The sequence below is a fragment of the Clavelina lepadiformis genome, chromosome 8 (genome assembly GCF_947623445.1).
Source record: "Clavelina lepadiformis chromosome 8, kaClaLepa1.1, whole genome shotgun sequence".
NCBI classification, from domain to species: Eukaryota; Metazoa; Chordata; class Ascidiacea; order Aplousobranchia; family Clavelinidae; genus Clavelina; species Clavelina lepadiformis.
In genome coordinates this window covers 3,776,798-3,795,779 of record NC_135247.1, presented here as the reverse complement: position 1 = coordinate 3,795,779, position 18,982 = coordinate 3,776,798, and the positions used below count along the sequence as shown (strand labels likewise).

Below are 18,982 nucleotides of genomic sequence, written 5' to 3'. Positions count from 1 at the left end.
GTTGCTACAAGTTCTTGTTGTTAACACCGCAGAAAACCATAGGTTAGCAATCAGTGGAAGCACTACGTAGCTCGTATTGGTATTTTTGAATTCTTTGTAAATTACGTAAAATAAAATGTTTAAGTTGCTATGTCTACACTGATGCAGTCTTGTTGAATGTTTGACATATTTTGTTCTTCGAACATAATTTCTTGTTTTAATACCGCGAATGGTTGCCTAACCCTGTTGGGGATGCATGTACTCCATGGGGGTGTGTAAGGCGAGGTTTGTATAAGGGCAAATATCGTTTTCTGCAGCTTACAAACATTTTTTGCTGTTGCCAAGTATACAGCGAACATTTTGTAAAACTTCGACAAAATATTTGAACTTGTCGCTTCAAGTTTTTTGCACTTTCAGTAGAAAATTCTGTTGTCATTTTCTGACCACTTGTGATTGCTGTGGTTGTTTGCTTCTTTGATGTAACTTGCGCGCTTCGTGAAAACAAAACCGTTTGCATGCATCTACATTGGACCTTATTATTACCATCATATTTAATAAGGTCTGAAAACGTTTTTATTTCTTACATTTTTAAAAGGTGTTTTTCTAAAAAAAACTAAAAGTAGATTATGTTGCAAACATGAGCTGTAGGCCTAACCCTATCAAACAGTTAAACATGGGTTGAGTATTCTGAGCGGTTATAAAATTGAGGGCATTAAAAACTAGTCAGTCTTATTAGCTGCTGGTACGTCATTAATACAACAGATCAAACATAAAGTTGTTTATAAAGGTTTACTGTAGCCTAAACCACGCGTATACGACGTATAAATCTCTTACGCAATTATGCTTTGAGACCTATGGCTGCGTAATATACTTTTAGTAATACCTTACCTACAATTATAACCGACTATCTCTTACCGCTAAGGGAGCATTGGGGCCACATGATGTAAAGAATCAATCAGCATCAAAGGTTAAGTGTTACGGTCTATCACTCTATCAGGACCTAATTGAGGGGCCTATAGGCCAGCACTATCTCAGTCAAAACCATTATGATGTAACTTAATTCAATAACAGTGTTGGAAGGTATAATGCATTTTGTACAGGCCTTCAGATAAACGTCAATCTCTCTACTGTTCAAGTCGTTACACCAACTTTAGTTGATGTACTTTTTCCATTGTAACACGTTAAGTTGAAAATGCAAGTTACTTAAAAGCATAAAGGTCTGACTCTGAACGATCTCCAAGTCCCTTTCGCACCTCATAGGTTACGATTAATCAAGTGAAAGCAATGAGTCTAATGACTTGCATTCGGTTTAAAAACAGCAAGTCTACATATTTTGCTGTCATTCATCGACTTTTACTTTCAACAAAATTGTTCTGTTTATAGTGGCTTATTTTCACGTGTCAAGCACTCAACAGGTCGTGAGGTTTGGTGGTAAAATGGCCAATAACAAAAGTCCTTATACCAAACGTACAATTCCCACTGGAAGAAACTGAAAGAAGTTTTAATCACGAAGTACGGAGTTTATGGACCATTTTAGTGAACAAAAATTCTGAGCAACTTCAATCAAATTAAAGCGGTTTAGGAAGACGAACTTTTCATAAAGGCTTTGTAAAACCTATCATGTTTGAAAGCAAGCGGTCGTTGTCCAAAGTTATGGCAAAACTAACCAGCAAAGCAAAAAAAAAATTGATAAGACAGGCATGTTTGTCCTATGTAAATGCTTTAGGGTCATTGACAGACGTTTTCCGGTTATATATTATCTGCTTACTGATGATTTGCTTTGCAATTGTGCTGCACGCTATTCCAGTGTTTATCTTTCGGTTAATGTTTGACAAACTCTTCTCTGCATTAAGGCCTGACTGTTTTTGCTGCTTTCATTCGGCCTGGCTCTACAACGTCGCGAAGTGCTTTGTCGAACGGAAATCTGCTCACGGATAAAGTTTGAAAGATTTTTTCAAGGACTCAGTTGTTTCTTGTGTTTCATTAAACTTGTCGATTAAACTAAAAATTAAAGTAAACTTGACAGTTCACCACTTTGCGAGAAAGGTAAGTTGGTTTGCTTTGTTAATTTTTCATTGTTCCAAAGTAGCAGCCTAACATAAATTAAGCTATTTTAAAATATTCTTTTAAATTGGAAAAAATAATGTCCTACATTTACGCACAATTGCGGTTTTTAAGTTAACGGTATACCGTATACTTATACTTAGCCTATACTTCTAATGCAATTCACCAAGCATCAAGTTAAAAGCATGCTAGTTATAAACAAAGTCAAATTCGCGGTCCCAAGCTTTGTAAACTTTCACAATGAATTTTGTTTCACAGCATGGCTAAAACGGCCTACGTTGTCGGAGGAATCGTGTTCGGAGCAGTGGTGGTGGCGGCGATCGTAATCCCCTGTGTCCTGATATTGCCAAGTGAGTGTTCCTACAATAAACACTAGCGCTTGTTATCTTGTTGAACAGAAAAGATGTTTAAATGTTGCGTTCACTGAAAGCGTATATCGAAAATTCTCGGGAGTGTGCGAAATCAAAAGCAAAATATGTCATTGTTATGACTTTGTACGATCCAATAGTCAGCCAACAATCACTGTGTTATACTTTTCACAAACATTAAAACCTTCAAAAAACAAGTAAAACCAAAACAGTAACCAAAACAAAACATTAAAACCATTTGTTAGTCTATATTCTTTTGTTTATCGTACAGGTGGTGATGCACGTTGTACTTTTGTATCATTCAAGTACATAAGTACTCCCTATCCACAGTCTTTTATCTTTTCTTACTTGCTGCAGCCATTGTGTTTTACGACATGACAAAGCAAACAAACGATAATATTTCATCCTGTAGATGAAATATGCAAGTCATAGTGATAAAGCATCCACTAATCAAAATTTATCTAACAGAACGCGTACTTCAGTTAATAACTAACAACAACTAATGTTTCCTCTAAAATAAATTAATAACTAATTATTAACAGCAAAGGTGTTTGTACGTATTTTAACCGCCAAAAACGTTGCAAATTCTGGACATTACGAAATTGTACCGCATTTACGATGTTTTCAAATGGCTGTAATCCACTGAAGCCAATAAAAATCCTTCCTATAGAAAACCATGTTTATGTTCGATATAAAATCGTTGTTCTCCCATGAGTTAAAAGTGAATTTGCGTGAGTCTGCAAATTTTTCATATTTCACATTCCACTGCTCTGTTTTCGTTTGAACTAGTAGCTCTATGTAGGCCCATTGTGATAGTGATAGTGGGTGCATCATGTGAAAGACAGACCCATAAGAAATTGTTTGCAATGCGGTTAAGAAATAGACTTAACGGTCTGGAGTCTGGGCTAAACTAGGATACAAGATATAGTTTAATTCAAACCTATCAGTGCCCCTTGATGCAGTTCCACCACTCACGAAAACACTCGTTTGTTGTTTTATTGAAAAACTTGTACCCGGGCATGCCAGTTACGACGACTATGAGCAATATTATGATACAGAGACGAAACCTTCAATTAATTTTTAACAAACTCTAAATTATGAGACAGGTGATTGTGTTTGCAGAATTACGTATTTAAATTGTTTTGCAAAGCATAAATCAAATATTACGTAAAGCGTTACGTAAAAAAATTATTTATGGAACACTAACCAAACATTACATAACAAGAAATAATGTACACGTCATGCATGTGTATGACGTAAGTATGAATATGGTATGGTTTGCATGCTCATACTACGGCGTCACAATGACAGTTTGATTTTGGCATTTGACAAGGTTATATAAGTTCATTTTTGGACAAGACACAAAAGAATCTTGTTATTTCACAATAAAATAGAACAAATAAAAGCAAATGCTCTTCTCAGTTATATCCGAGGCTACAAATGAGTGTGATGGTGGCCAATGGCGATAGAAAAATTGAGAAACTGATGAGAATCTTTTATTTTTGCAGAGTCTGGCGGCGGGGACGACAACCGTCCCACTTTTGCATTTGATGATATTTGGAGTAGCAAATACGACTACAAGAGCATTTACCCATCCTGGGATAGAAGCACAACAGGTGAGAAAAGAAGAAATGAAAAGCGAAAAGAATGAGAAAACAAAAACAAAGTTATTACTCAAACTCCGAGCGTTTATGAACTGTGCAATTTTGACCTGACCTTGCATGCACAGATCAAACCGATTTTCTAACAATGGAAGATGGCGCGATCTACCGGCGAAACATCGATAAACCATACGATAATGTTGGTGATGCGGTTGCCCCAGATACTTTGTACAAAAGTTATGGGAGCAATGGTTACTCAGTTTCCGCAGATGCACAGTTTGTCTTCTACCGTTACAATTACACAAAGGTGGGCAGAAATTTTCTTATGAAATCAATACTGCATTTCCTGACTCTGTCAGTTTGGAACCTTGATCTTGTATTGAAAGATCTCGATTTTTAAATGGCAATATCTGTTTTTTTCTTTGAATTCGAAAAAACCTGCCTGGAAGCCTGGTGGTGCTCCTGGTTAACATAAAAAATCCGGGCACGAATACTAAAAAACTGAAACCAAAAAAAGTGCGCATTAAAAACTATAAACAAACTCGGTAACTGGAACTCGCGCGGAGAGAAATCATGACCAAATTTAAGGCGTGCAAACATTTTCCTTTTAGATTGAGGATAAATTATCTGGTGCCACATCATACTAATCGTTCTGCACTGAAAACGCAGTGCATTGCTTTGCTGCTATTGTAAAAAGGCAGTGATAGAAAACACGCTCTTTCAAATGGTCACCAAAAGTATAAATGACAGTCTGGTCTGGTGGAAAATTTTTTATACAATAAACAGTACTCTGCAGCATTTCATGTATCGGAACATATGCCGTAGATCAGTGCTCTTCAACCTTTTTGTCAACGCGGAACCCCTCTTGTACTTTCGCGTTTGTCACGGAACCCCACTAACAAAAGCTTAGAAATTACGAATTGCTTGGTCAGAAAATAAAATATTTCGTTATTACACTGTTACACTTCAAAAAATAATTACACATTTCAAAACATAAACAGTTATTACAAAAGTTATAAAGTCAGACATTTAATGACTCTGTTATTGTTGCTTTTCTTTTACAATCTTCTTAAATCGAGGCTCAACGTTGCTTAATGCAATTCTCATACACATATCGACGACCTTCAAGCAACTTCTGTTTTTGTTGTGTTTATGAGTGTGATGCAACAATAACGTTCTTGTTAACAGCAAGTGACGCAACAATTATATTAATGTTTTATTCGGTTGTTGACTGCACTCAACTTCTTGTTTAACAAACTGGCCTACTTGGAGTATGAATGCGTTGCAGTGATCTAAAAAAATCGGAATGACGCATCACAATGCTGAAGCAAGAAATCAATTTCCCTAAATAAACGAGGAACCCTCGCGGAACCCTTAAAACTCACGGAACCCCACTACATGTTGCGCGGAACCCTAGGGTTCCGCGGAACCCCTGTTGAAGAGCACTGCCGTAGATAAAATAACGTAACGAAAGCGGATTTATTATATTGGCGAAAGTCAGACTTTTTAAGAAAAGCAATCTTTAATACAGGTTTGGAGGCACTCTTACACCGCACATTTTACGATTTGGGACGTCGTGAATAACAAAGAGGTGGTTATTCCAGAACTTCAGACCGGGAGAGTTCACCACATGGAGTGGGCACCGATTGGTCACAGATTGGTAAGTTTGCGCTTGATGTTACTTTGTATACAGCAGAATTGACAAAAATATATTGTGTGTATTGACAAAATTTAAAGTTCTTGATCAGCAGTCGTATTGAAAACAAAGGGCTATTTATTTGGATCATGACCTAGTAGTCTAACTAATTTAGTGTGCTTCCATGATACTTTATAGTTCACAAGTAAATCATACGATTGATGGTAGAACTGTCTTAATCTCTCAAAAAAGTAAGCATTGAAATAAATGGCACCTTTAAGGTTAATTTTGTAAGGTTAACGTAGTCTCTATGAACATACCGGCTTTGTATTAGCTTTTAATGTACTAATATTATTTATCAATAAAGAACGTTAACTCAACTTAATTGAAAGAAGTATATTACATAGTAAAATCATGAAATGAGGTAAAATAATGTGTTTGATGATAAACTAGATACCACATGTTTTCAGTATTTATTTTCGGCATTCAGGCTTTTGTGAAGGAATTTAATGTATACATGGTCGATGATGTTGGTGCAGCCAGCCCTAACGTTGAAGCAGTCAGTCCCACAAATGGCCAACAAAATATGAAGTATTACGGTATACCTGACTGGATGTACGAAGGTATGGAAAATGTTGCAAAGAAATTGTAACAACAGCAAAAGGTTACTTTATGGGATGCAGAAACAGTTTTTTGTTCTTGTATGTGACTATAGCGTGATCTTTATTTTTTGGGACTTTTTTAACTCGCAGCAAAAGTTGTTAAAACGTTTCGCTTTTGCAGAGGAAATGATTTCCGCCAACAACGTTCTCTACTGGAGTCCTGATGCGAGCAAAATCGCGTTCCTCGAAACAGATGAAACCGGAGTCCAGTTAATTAAGTACACTTGGTAAATACTGACATTTTTTTTACATAATTTAGCTGTTTAATGACAGCTGAGTTCTCAAACAAACAAAATAAATAGTGTTTCAAAAACACTATTTGGGTGAATTAAATATGTTACAAAATATTTAAACATTTCTGTTTTCTACAGAAACGCAATAACCTACAAAACACTAAAAACGTTCTATGCTCATACATATAGGTACGGAGATGGGCAATATCCGCAGACTATAGAAATAGCTTATCCGAAAGCGGGTACAACAATTTCTACTGTCAATCTATGGGTCTTTGATGTTGAAACAAGCGATTTAAATATGCTGAGTCGGCCTTCAGAATTTGAGTGAGCGCATATAAGTGTTTGCATTACAACAGTTTGTTACCTCAAACAGAACTGACTTATAGCAAGAATTTTTAGTTTTGCCAACCTGAGTAAGCAGTTTATACATATGATTTAGATCTTGTAAAAAACTTTATTAAAAAACGTTTTTGCGACCTTTTTTATTTTAAATGTTAACTAAAAATCCAAGTAAACTTTTAGAAGCGTGGATCACTATTTTTCACGGTTTACCTGGAAGGACAACTCAACCTGTCTGGCCTCTTGGACAAACAGAATTCAGTCACGAAGCATCGCCCAGCTGTGCTCCCTTGACACTGGTAGAACTACTTTTACCTGCTCAAATGTAAGCATTTTTGATTTTTCATGACTACACATATTTGGTCTGTAACGTTTATGCAATTTTATACACTGCTATACTTCTTGGTTATAGTTACTGACTGTTAATTTATATAGTTATCTGTTACTAGTTTTTAGTTTTGAAAATTGTTGTGGATTGTACATCACTGTAACTTGAATGCTTCAAATACATTTTAATGCATCGTTTTGCGTTATAGCACGGATAACGCATTACGTTGGTAGTGAATGTTCACATAAGTTACAGTAACTGATGTTTAAAAGTTGCTTAAATTTGTTACACAGACGGGTGCTAACCAAGAAGAAATCAACGGAGGATGGGTGGGCAGTGTAAGTCACCATATCTGCATAAACATTAACCAAAAGAATTTAAAATTTTTATCGGTACAAAACTTAATCGCTTAATATACTTATGAAAGTTGTAAAGTCTCAATTAATGTATATTGCAAAAAATCAAAAACTGACATGTACCGCCGGTCTAAACTGAAAAACATAACACATCTTAAGCAAAGCCGTGAAGGCTTGTTTTGCCGTGTCATCTCGCAATAGCTTGTAACTCTATTCAATCTTTTTCGAAATTAGTTCGGACCGTTCGATCCAATGTGGAGAACAGACGACAGCAGCAAAAGTTACTTCACAATATATTCTCGCCCTAACGATGGTGACATGAGTGACGGATACTGGCAACTTGCTTATGTTGGTCAAGGAGCTTCCAATCCCGTCTGGATGACCAAAACCAATTACGACATCGTTAGTCTGGAATTTTACGATAAAGTCAACAAACACGTGTAAGTTGATTGCATTTACAACAATTCTTTGTTGATGTTTTTGGCAAAAATCTTACTAGCCACGTAACCAAGATTTTCCTTGGCCAGGAAACCTCCCGCTTTTACGGCTAACTTAGTCGATTAGCCGGTTTCTGCTCTCCTATCTTTTATGAGCATTCCTTTTATAAAAACTAACGTCTTTCTTGTATTAAAATCAAATGTAGACTCAATTAACTCTTCTCCGACAAACCACAACGTAATCAATTAATTACACTGGACAACAGCAAAATTATTCCTCAAATGAAAATAAACTGCCTAGACTAACTTTGGGACGCTGATTCCAAATCTGAAATCAGAATTGGTCTATCACGTCAGGTTTTCAAGATATGAAAATTCACGAAATTCGGATTTTGCATTGATTGGCACTATATTATAAGGTTCTACAGTACAAGGTATTGTGCAATTTTCTTTCCCAGCGAATTTTTGGTCATATTATGTCACAATGCATGTTATGTAAGATTAATATTGACATTATTTTGTAAATGCAATGTTCTATCTTTTCACAATTAATGCATTCTTGAATGTTCTTGGCCATGACTATAGAGGGGAGGGGGGGGGGTAGGGGTAGGGGGGGGACATATGTGGAGACCTTAAAGTTGTGTCACTTTTGCTCGGATTGCAGTTGGGTTACACCAAGCATATGTGCTTTCTCTGTTTGTGGGACAGTCGAGACGATGCAAACCACTATGACACAACTGAATGGCCAATGAGAACGGACTACATTGTTGGAAGATATAATGTTAAGTGCCAACCCCTAATTGATCCGAGCAAAGTGTACTTGCCACCACTTCACATTAAACTGGGCCTGATCAAACAATTTGTGAAGGCAATGGATTTCAATGGAGATGGATTCCTGCATATAAAAGAAAAATTTGGTGCAATACCAAGTGATGCTAAACTGAGAGCTGGAATATTTGTTGGCCCCCAAATACGTGATTTGATCCGTGACCCAGTATTTCCATCCAAGCTTAACCCTATCCTAACCAGGCTCGCGAGTTTACTAAAAAACTAGGTGTGGCCGACCCCGCACACACATTTTCAATCGTTAATTACTAGAAAACTATACGTCGTAAACTGATCGGATTTTGACAGGTTAGTAGAAAAATCATCTGGCTTCCTGTATACATCATAATTGTAAAACTAAACAAAGTCAATTTAGTGTAAATTAGGCATTTCTAAAAGTGACACATTTCTAGAAATTCTTCTTGATATGCCGCGTCCCCGCTGTGCGGAAAACCAGCTGACCGCGAGAAGAGAACGAAAGAGAATAGTTAGTCGAGTTATTGGTGCGTACATGAGTAATACGCTTCAATGCCGAGAGCAGAGCAAAGCAGAGGAAAATTATGAAAATATCGTAATATCTTAAAAATTACAAAATCCAACTTTATCAAACAAACATGGACAGATAGCCGAACATTTTTTAGGAAAAGTCACCAAATTTCAAGTTTCTACAGCTAACAATGCAACTGTACGCCACGTTTTGCTGTGACAGTGTGCGGGAGAAGCCAAGCCTAGTTAGAATAGGGTTAATTCAATTGAATTAAAAGCCTGGAATGCATTTGTACAGATTGTACAAAATTTTCTTGGGAAGTACAGGGCAGAAAATTACTCGGAACTAGTGGACAATTTGCTGGAATCATACCGCGAAATGGGCTGCAGAATGTCGGTTAAACTGCATTTTCTTCATTCACACTTGGAATTTTTCCCGCCAAACCTGGGTGATGTGAGTGACGAGCATGGGGAAAGATTTCACCAAGACATCTCTGTGATGGAATCGCGGTATAGAGGTCGATTTAACCCAAACATGATGGGGGACTACTGCTGGTTTCTTCAGCGTGAAACTGACACTGAACATACTCGAAAGAGCAAGTGTATAAAGCACTTTTGAGGGAATATAATGTTATTTTTGTCTGATTTAATTATCCTGGGTTGTGTTAAATTGTGCAGTATGATAATGCTGTTATTTTCAATAGAAATTACTGGGTTGATTACATGTAATGTTTTGTTCCGCTCAGCCAAAATTAGCCAAAATCACAGTTATGGGTTGTCGTGAGCATATATCATATCTCAAAAACGTGACGTGTTAGAAAAAATCTAAGACCAGATTTGGATTCAGCATTGCAAAATTAGTCTAGGTAAACTTGAAATGAGCGAGGAATAAAAAATAAGTTGTAAATTGTTGTCCAGTGTTATCATTAGGGTGTGAGATTGGAAATTGCGAGCAGCGTAATATACCTCGGGGGGAGTTGTGGGTAAAGGCGAAAACCATGTACGTGTGTAGAAAACTTACTAACAATAAAAGGAGTCACAAGATACATATCGATGAATTACTAATACTACATAAATACGCAGTCACACATTATGGCCATAACAATACGGGTGAAATATATCTTAATATAAATCCAAAAACGCATCGTGGAATATACATCTAATTATACTACTAAAAACGTATCAACGTGCAGTGCTACATTAACACGCCTGTCAGCATGGTTAATATACAAAGAATTACCAAACGTGAAATTTGGTGACAGCCAATCCAAGTCAGACGCTTGCACGTCTGTACGATCGCACAAAATAGTTAAGTCTAAATTTCTAACAAGCCAAAAATTCAGAAACATCGCAGTCACTTAGTGTTGCAAACAAACACTATAGAAAGGTATTTTGATAAAAATCTCGCTGACGTATGCGCATCCTGTAAAATACGACACGTTTATTTACGAGAGAGCTGGAAGAATGGACTTTTGACTTAGATTGTTAGAGAACGCAAACAAAACAAACAAGGAAAAGAAACCACTTGGCAGCATAACCTGTTATGTAGGAACGCACCTTGATGTTGTAAGCAAATACTTTTGCTTTGTTCAGGCTTGCACAGAGCACGGAGCTGACACAGCAAACAGATCTTTTCCTTAACGATGATATTGGACACATTTATTGCAACGCGATTTAATGTTATTATCACATGATTTATATAACCCGGAAAACTCTCTTTCTAGGTACTTCACAGCGGCGTATGATGAGCCCCGCCGACGTCATATTTTAAGGGTAAACGTGGATGACACAAACGTAGAAAATCCGGAATGCATGACGTGTGATTTGATGAAATCTTACGAAAACAGATGCGGATGGGTAGCTCCCACTTTTGCTGATGACCTAAGCTTTGTCGTCATCAACTGTCGAGGTAAACTAAATACACCAAAACTGTTAAACGATACAGAGCAGTATGTCGTTGTTGTAGGCATTAGCACTAATACGCCGTTTCACTGTTTCTTCAGCAAAGAAACTGTATAGAAAGACAAAATAATCCCATATATTGCAAATATAAACCACCAAAAAACTAACACAAGTCTTTAATATGCTGTACTGTGAACGTGAACGTACAGTGAACGCTATCATTAACGTAACACTTATTGAGACAGCATCGCGTATTACTGCTTACTTGAGCACAACAGCAAGCTTCTTAAATGTTATTACTGTGTTACATAAAGGCAACTGGATCCCTATGACACTCAAAATCGCCATAAACAAGGATGGAGCATGGGATAAGGCTCCAACCATCCTGGAGAATAACAATGATCTGGCAAATAAAGTAGCTGAAGTGAAGTGGCCAAACAGAGAATACAGAACCTTTAAAAGTGCAAAATATGAAAAACGTGAGTCATACTAAATTTCTTTTTCGTGTATTCTGACTTGTAATAATTAATAATTAGTGGATATGGTGGCGTAATTGAAAACAATTTTCAGCGTACAATTACGAGATTTGGCTTCCTGCGGACTTTGACGAAAAAAAGAAATATCCTTTACTAGTTGAAGTGTAAGTTAATAATTTATTCATTTGTATTCTTGATAAAAACTACCTAAATTCAAACACATAAGTACACAACGAAGCCCTAAATAATATCACAAAAAAGGCAAAATAAGGCAACTTAATATATTCCAATTTGACAGATACGCAGGACCTGAATTCCAGAAAGTTGATGAAAAATGGAGGAAAGGATTTGCACAGACCTACATGGTCAGTGCAAGGGATATTATAGTGGTCAGTGTGGATGGACGAGGATCGGCTTTTGAAGGTAAAGTGGTAAAAAGGAAGAAAAGTTCCAAATGAACCAACAAATTATTTTTCTGTTTTCGTATTTTTAGTGGTTTTCTTAAATTTTAATTTTATTGTACAGGTTACAAATTTATGAGACAAACGTACAAGAAGCTCGGACAATACGAACCAGAGGACCAGACCGATTTTGCAAACTATCTTGTCGACACGTATTCCTACATCGACGCTGAAAACGTTGCAATATGGGGCTGGGTAAGATGGCATCATTGCGTTAAGTGGGTTTGCGTTCTCAGTAAACCGCTTCCAATGCAGTGGCTTTGTGTTACATGTTTGTTTTCGTCGTAGTTTGGTCCGCTTTATAGTCGTTAGTCAGTTAGGCAAACTTTCCGACCAATAAAGATCCAAGCTTTTATCCCGGGTTGCCTTTAGCAGCGATGAATGTCGCGTTCGATAACAAATCATGAAAGCTTTTTTGTTTTACAAACGCAGTCTTATGGCGGCTTTATTACGACGCATGTCATTGGGCTGGGGTCAGGAACTTTTAAATGTGGCGTAGCTGTGGCTCTGTGTGTTGATCAACGATACTACGGTAAAGAGAGAGTTAAAATGATTTTCGTCTTTTTTGCATAAATGAATATAATTGTTTGCGCGTTGAGCCGCCATACTCTAATTGACATAGCCTACCATAGCCTGTCCCTATTCCTATCATATTCCCTATCTATTGCTCATCGTAGCCTGCTTTTAAATTTACCTGTAAGCTGGTTCAAATTTAGTAATTTTGTGGCAAGATTTGCAGACCTGCCTTTGTCAAAAATAAAAAATAGAAACAAAATAAAACAAAACTTAACAAGCATGTTATTTATCCAAACTATAAAAAATTGATTTTTGCCCTTGAAGCTGCTTATGAGACTTGAATTTTGCTCTTATTTCTTATAATTTATCTTGCTTAATTACGTTTGTGACGTGATATTAAACACTGATGTAAATGATTTTGATGTAATTAATTTCAGTCTTACGGGGGATACATCACGTCACACACACTCGGTTATGACGCAGGAAACACTTACAAGTGTGGAGTCGCCGTCGCTCCCCTAGGAAGCTGGAGGTGGTACGGTAAGTGTGTCTGTGAAGACCAATCACGCAATCAAGTTCTTGCACAAACAAATGTTTTTCTTCTGCACGAAACTTAAGCGATATGCATGCTACTTAATCAAACCAACTTGATTAAGCTTGAAATATAACATGTACAAAGTAAATATTTTTATAACTTGGCAAAACAAAACTACTATTAATCTGTCCATTTTCGTTATGTTATACGAATGGCTGATTTAGTTTTAGACGTATATAATCATTATAAAGGTACTATTTTATGCTATAACGGTTTAGATGCAATGTATGCCGAGAGATACATGGTCAAGCCAGAGGATAATGTTGTTGGCTATGACGTAAGTAAAAAGATTAGGCATGGTTGCAAAAATATGCCTTGCTTGCTTTTGTTGTCTTTCCCGCTTCTGCGAATGTATTTTGCCTTTCATAACTTCTCGTTTTGTCACTTATAGGATTTTTAGTAACAACTTTTAAACGCACGTTATATGTTCAACTTAACTCGATCAACTTTCTTTCAACCGCAAAACCTAAACCTGGATTGCGAGTGCACGTGTTGGGTAAAAATTTGTTGTTGTTGTTATTGTATAGAAAGCTTCAATAGTCACCGGACACAACTTGACTAACTTCAAGAACTCCAATTATGTTCTGATTCACGGAACAGCCGACGACAACGTTCACTTTCAGAGTGCGGCGCAGATGGAGAAAGCCCTTGTCGAGGCAGACGTTGATTTTGATGACTTTGTAAGAGCTTTTTATTGATTTTGTAAAAATAAACTGTTAAAATGATTTAAAAAGTCCACGGTATTATGTTTCGGGCGTTGCTACAGACTCCGATACGACATTCCAAACCAGTATTTGGTAACATTATAAAGTTACCTTGTCGAAAGAATAAAACTTTAACCGCTAGATGATGCTGTTCAGTTTAAATCGATGGCATTTTTAGCTTGTTGATTTTCACTTCCTTTGAAAACAGGAAAGGAATTTTAACGAATTTCCTATACTTTGCAGTTCTACGCCGATGAGGCTCACTCGATTAACGGGGGACCAAATGCAAACCAGCATATTTATCATCAACTTGATATTCGTCTCTCTCACTGCTTGGGCAAAGTGCAAAATCCGTATGGGGGATAAATGTACACTAATTGCAAGGCTCAGTGCTTTTTTGAAAAAGATTGATGATTAATTAATCGTTTGTTTCATTTTTAGCTTAATCTTTCGTTCTTCATCGCATTCTCATCTTCTTCGTTAATTGCTTTATATTTTTATGGTGCGGTAGCTCATTGTTTTTTATATATAACTTGCAAAGCATAAAAAACTTGTAAGCATGTGTCATTTTAAAATATATTTCAACATTCTAAATAGCGAATGAAATAATTGTAATATTATTATATGACAGATTGTGTTCAATATTCCCTATGTTCAATGCCATAAAGATCTTCCATTCATTAAATTATCAATATCCTATATACAGTATGCTTTGCTTGTGTTATTCAAAATTGTTCGAGTGCTAATGTTTTCACATTTTTCAATCTCTGTCAATATGATGTTGCTTTATATGCGCAAATTTGCAGATTTGATCCAATACATAAAAACCGATAAATTTGGTTTTGAATCTTCACCTTGCGAGCAAAGAAATAAAAAATAAATAAGTTTCAAAATTTTTGGCCCCAAACGGTAAGTTGATTGCAAACATAAGTTTAAATTTAAAGAAATTTAATAAAGACAAAACAGAACTAAAGCTTTCACAAAATACTTCTTTCATTTTTTCGACAACAACAGAATTCGCCTCGGAGAATATAAACCCTAGGCTAGGCGTTCCGTGTGCACGATACACAACGGATGCAGGTTATAACTAACTCAAAATAAGTTACAGGAAATGTCACTTATTCTTTCCATATACGACATATGCAACAAGCGGAACTCATTTAACAGTTAATCAATTTCTTTTGCAGGTGTAACTTACCTAAGGCTACAAAATAATAGTATGAATACCTAAAATAATAGTACCGAAAATAATGCGTAAATGCAATTGTAAAGAAACCAAGTTATTTGAACCGTCATTATGAGCATGATCCAATAGTAATTACATAAGATAAGGCCAAACGTCATTCCGAGACGTTGATAACGATACATTGACTTGAAAGGTTGTTTTGGTGGCTATAGCCAAAGTTATACAGCAAGTCATGTCGAATTGAGAATTAGGTGAAACGTTTTTATTTATTTGATCGAATTCCCACAAAAAATCCACCGAAAGGTCAAAAGGTGTTGTTTGGTAAACCGTAAGGACGAGAACCACATGTATATACTATAACTATATACCAACTATATGCCAATTTGCGAAAATGTGAGAGTATGGGAGCTCGGGTATATATATAGATAAGTACAGTATATAGTGCATAAGCTATACACATACAACATATATAACTTATATCACATGAATCGCAGTATAACAGTACTTACTGACGTAAAGAGTGTATAGTACTTAGTATACGTAATAAGAGTACTAAGTAGTAGTACTAAATAGTAAGTACTAAATAGTAGTAGTAAGAGAGAACAGTACTTATTTACTAAAGAGTTGACCTTAAGAAGACGCAAGGAAATTCGGAACCGGAAGGAAATTGTGACCTTACAAAGCAGGTACTTTGGAAACGCTTTTTTCGTTGCCTAAAATGTAGTGGAAACGCCATATCTTGTTGTTATGAATGAAATGCACTTCGGAGACGTCATTTTACGTCATTTTACGTCATCATAATCTTATATATCCTATAATTGGGTTTCCGTTTTTCAAATCAAACCACATTTCGGATTTCCTTGTTTCCAATGTCAGATATTTTACTATGCCGTGTTTGAAGTAAATTAAAGAGAATGAATTAAAAATAAGGTTGATGTTATGCGGAGTTTTTCACTTGTTTTAACTTTAAGGAACCTTAAGGTTTTTAATTTACCTGTGATAACAAACCAAATATTATATAACACAAAACATACGTAGAGATGTTCTGCTGAGAAATGAAAAAAATATTTATATACCTTTATTTTATATAGCTTGTGCCGTAAAAAGCGGACAAAGTACACTTTACCTATATTTTTAAACATATTTCCATGAACTATCGACTGTGAACACCTTCTCAATTTTAAAATAGTTTCCTAAAATATTATTATCAAAGTACACGTGTAGCCTAATGCGTTTACGACGGAAACGCAAGAACATAAATCGCATAAAAATAAAAAGATGAAAAATAGCTGCGGAAGCACAAGACATTTTACGCACAGAAAGATTAATTGTCATGATTTCAACTGGATTTATGGCAATTCGTGGGTTAAAAGTTTGCCTAATCTTTATTTAGAGACTGGAGCCAACAAATCGTGTTTAAAATTCATGATTCGTTTCTATAGACAGCGTGTGTACAGTTTTTGGGGTGGGCCTACCTCTCAGTGGGCATTTTGTCCTATGCTACAGTAAAAAAAAACCTATGCTATTACTTCAACGGCGAAAATTTGAATCAAATAACTACAGTTTTAATAACACACACTAATAAATTACAAGCTACAATATCAGATAAAAAGGCAAATTTTTTAGCAATTTTTGTAGATTGATAAAAAAACCTCTGCCCAAACCTGCCCAAAAAATTTTTTGAAATGTGTGGAACAGAACATTTTGGAGCTGGTAAAAGGTTTAGCTGCATGAGGTTTTCATGATATTCTTCTGATTACGTCTGAGCTGTCGTGATGTGAACTGATGACGCAATGGCTACGCTTTGAGGGTTACTTGAGTACGTGGAATGTATCCTGCTTTCACAGTAAAAGCTGTGCGTGGTTTCAATGTGTCTCTTTTTTTCTTTCGCGAAAGAAAAAGTACCCAGCGCTATAAAACCCGGCTCAGGGATGACTGATTTGCGGGAAATTGAAAGATACGTGCTGCAGGCTAGCAGCGGTGAGAGCTTCGATGAACTTAATGTAAAGTGCTGAACCCTTCTTTAGAAAACTAGAGAGCGCAGTTAGTACGTACGCAGTTGATGAAAAAGCAGTCAGCAAACCTCATATATTGTGATGTGATTGTCAAATAATTAGTAAACTCAGTTTCTTTTGTCAGGTAATAAATCGTGTACCGTTTTCATCAAAAACTGCTAAATAAATTACATTTGTGACATCAACCTACCCGAAGTGACAAAAGCGAAAATCAATACCACAAAAAGTAAGCATTGTGACAAGACCGTGTCAGCAGACTAAAGCGGTCAAAATGCATTAAAAATCCAATTTCCCTTGGCATAAGCACCCTGTCAACTTTAGTTAAGGCAGGTGCTTTAGCTACTTCATGTGCTTGATATAACAACAGTTATAGACATTAGATAAGTTTTGCTTTGTTATTAATTTGATTTGTATCTACAGAAATTACTGCTAGTATGGACGCCAAACCGAAAAGACTTTACGAGCAAAAAACGAAAACACCGAGTCCAAGCCACAAAAGAGTTGGTACGTATGAATAGACGCAAGGATTGATAAGTTTGTGAACAAACACTAACAGTCATTGTTTATACAAACGCCACAAATGTTCTCAGATTTATACATTTTTGTGTTGTTAGATTTTTGCGGAGTTAGCGAAAAACTAAATGGGGGACGGAAATCTTTCCAGCGCAAAGACACTCCTTGGATATTGAAAGGTTGGTAAACATTTTCGATTTGCGAATACTGTTACTGCTTTTAAAATAGAGCAGTTGAAAAGTGGCAGTGATACTATTAATTCCGAGTTTTCACTTTACAGTTGGCGCAAAATGCAACGTGGAACACACACCTTCTACCCTTTCCACATGAAGCACAGCGACATATCGTATCGTGTACTAAAAAGGTAACTTTCCTATGGTGGAATAAAAGCATTCGTTTCCATATTTTTACACCGATACTACAAGAAATTAACTTAAACATTAACATGAAGTTACAATGTGTGTATGTGTGTACAAGTAAAGTACTGTAAAGGAACCGTCCAAACACTAAAATGATTTATGCTAAATGATATCTACTCTTTTCAGTTTCTCGGCGTCGAGTTCAATACCAAGAGGCCTTTACCCCAAACTGCAATATTGCCAGTTCCTCAAAGTTTACAAGACTGGTTACATAGTACATGAAGAGACCTGCAAACAATTTTAATCGTTTCAAATTTCAACCGTTTTTTGTACGTTTTTGGCGCTGATTTTTTATTGCTCGTATTACCTATCGCTTAAATACAATTTAGCTTTGCATTTAACATTGAATCTAAAAATTTACCTTTATACACGAATTTTTGCAGTATTTTTCAAACTGTGAGAAATAAATAAAACAAAAGTTTATGGAAAATACATGAGCAAAATTAGCAAAGTACAGGATATAGGAAAGACATTGCTATAAGTATGACAGTAAACTGTTGCTTTTTCTGCTAAATTGATGTTATTATAACGCATCTAGCACAGGATATCCAAACTTGTAACAATGTTGGTCTTTAAAATTGTCAGTGAAAATTTGACAAGAATAAATAATTTCCTGCACGAACAGAGCACTTACCAGTTCAATCAGATCAGAAAATTGTTCCCAATCGTGACAGAAATCGTTCTTTGTTTATTTAACCTGCCAAAAAAAAACTACAAGCAACTCACGTTACGTAAAATATCAACTGAAGTGGAGCCTGCTCTACTCCCACGATGGTGAACCGGCAGTCATTTTTCCAACAAACAAAATATTTGCAAGATTAATAACGTTAATGAGAAAAAAAATTTCTATTTACCCGCCACCGCGCTACGTGACTAAA

General features: G+C 36.1%; 1 protein-coding gene and 1 long non-coding RNA gene across 3 annotated transcripts; both read left to right on the top strand.

Moving 5' to 3' along the window:
* The first annotated feature begins 1,835 nt into the window (after positions 1-1,835).
* LOC143469600 (prolyl endopeptidase FAP-like) lies at positions 1,836-14,806 on the top strand. Of its 2 annotated transcripts, none has more exons than XM_076967348.1 (20): positions 1,836-2,025; positions 2,302-2,393; positions 3,920-4,027; positions 4,141-4,319; positions 5,544-5,672; positions 6,139-6,271; positions 6,432-6,537; positions 6,733-6,870; positions 7,069-7,210; positions 7,507-7,551; positions 7,804-8,009; positions 11,042-11,226; positions 11,534-11,698; positions 11,790-11,859; positions 11,994-12,118; positions 12,221-12,351; positions 12,589-12,688; positions 13,486-13,544; positions 13,795-13,947; positions 14,215-14,806. In XM_076967348.1, exons 2-20 carry the CDS (start codon positions 2,303-2,305, stop codon positions 14,335-14,337), a joined length of 2,388 nt encoding a protein of 795 aa, XP_076823463.1. In that variant the 5' UTR covers positions 1,836-2,025; position 2,302; the 3' UTR covers positions 14,338-14,806. The 2 variants fall into 2 exon arrangements, with proteins under 2 accessions (XP_076823463.1, XP_076823462.1); XM_076967347.1 differs by lacking the exon at positions 12,589-12,688 and adding an exon at positions 13,110-13,212 and having other exon boundaries at positions 1,839-2,025.
* A 2,320-nt stretch (positions 14,807-17,126) lies between these two features.
* LOC143469085 (uncharacterized) lies at positions 17,127-18,534 on the top strand. The gene is made up of 5 exons (XR_013119063.1): positions 17,127-17,398; positions 17,593-17,676; positions 17,787-17,864; positions 17,966-18,049; positions 18,231-18,534. It is a non-coding gene; the product is annotated as an uncharacterized LOC143469085 (long non-coding RNA).
* The last annotated feature ends 448 nt before the right edge of the window (positions 18,535-18,982 follow it).

What these genes read in the sequence shown, in the direction of transcription:
- LOC143469600 (XM_076967347.1), top strand. Translation starts at nt 2,303, where the DNA reads ATGGCTAAAACGGCCTACGTTGTCGGAGGAATCGTGTTCGGAGCAGTG. An exon ending in ACGTTGCAATATGGGGCTGG is followed by an intron (nt 12,352 to 13,109) that starts GTAAGATGGCAT and finishes AATTAATTTCAG; the next exon opens with TCTTACGGGGGATACATCAC. An exon ending in ACGTTGATTTTGATGACTTT is followed by an intron (nt 13,948 to 14,214) that starts GTAAGAGCTTTT and finishes TATACTTTGCAG; the next exon opens with TTCTACGCCGATGAGGCTCA.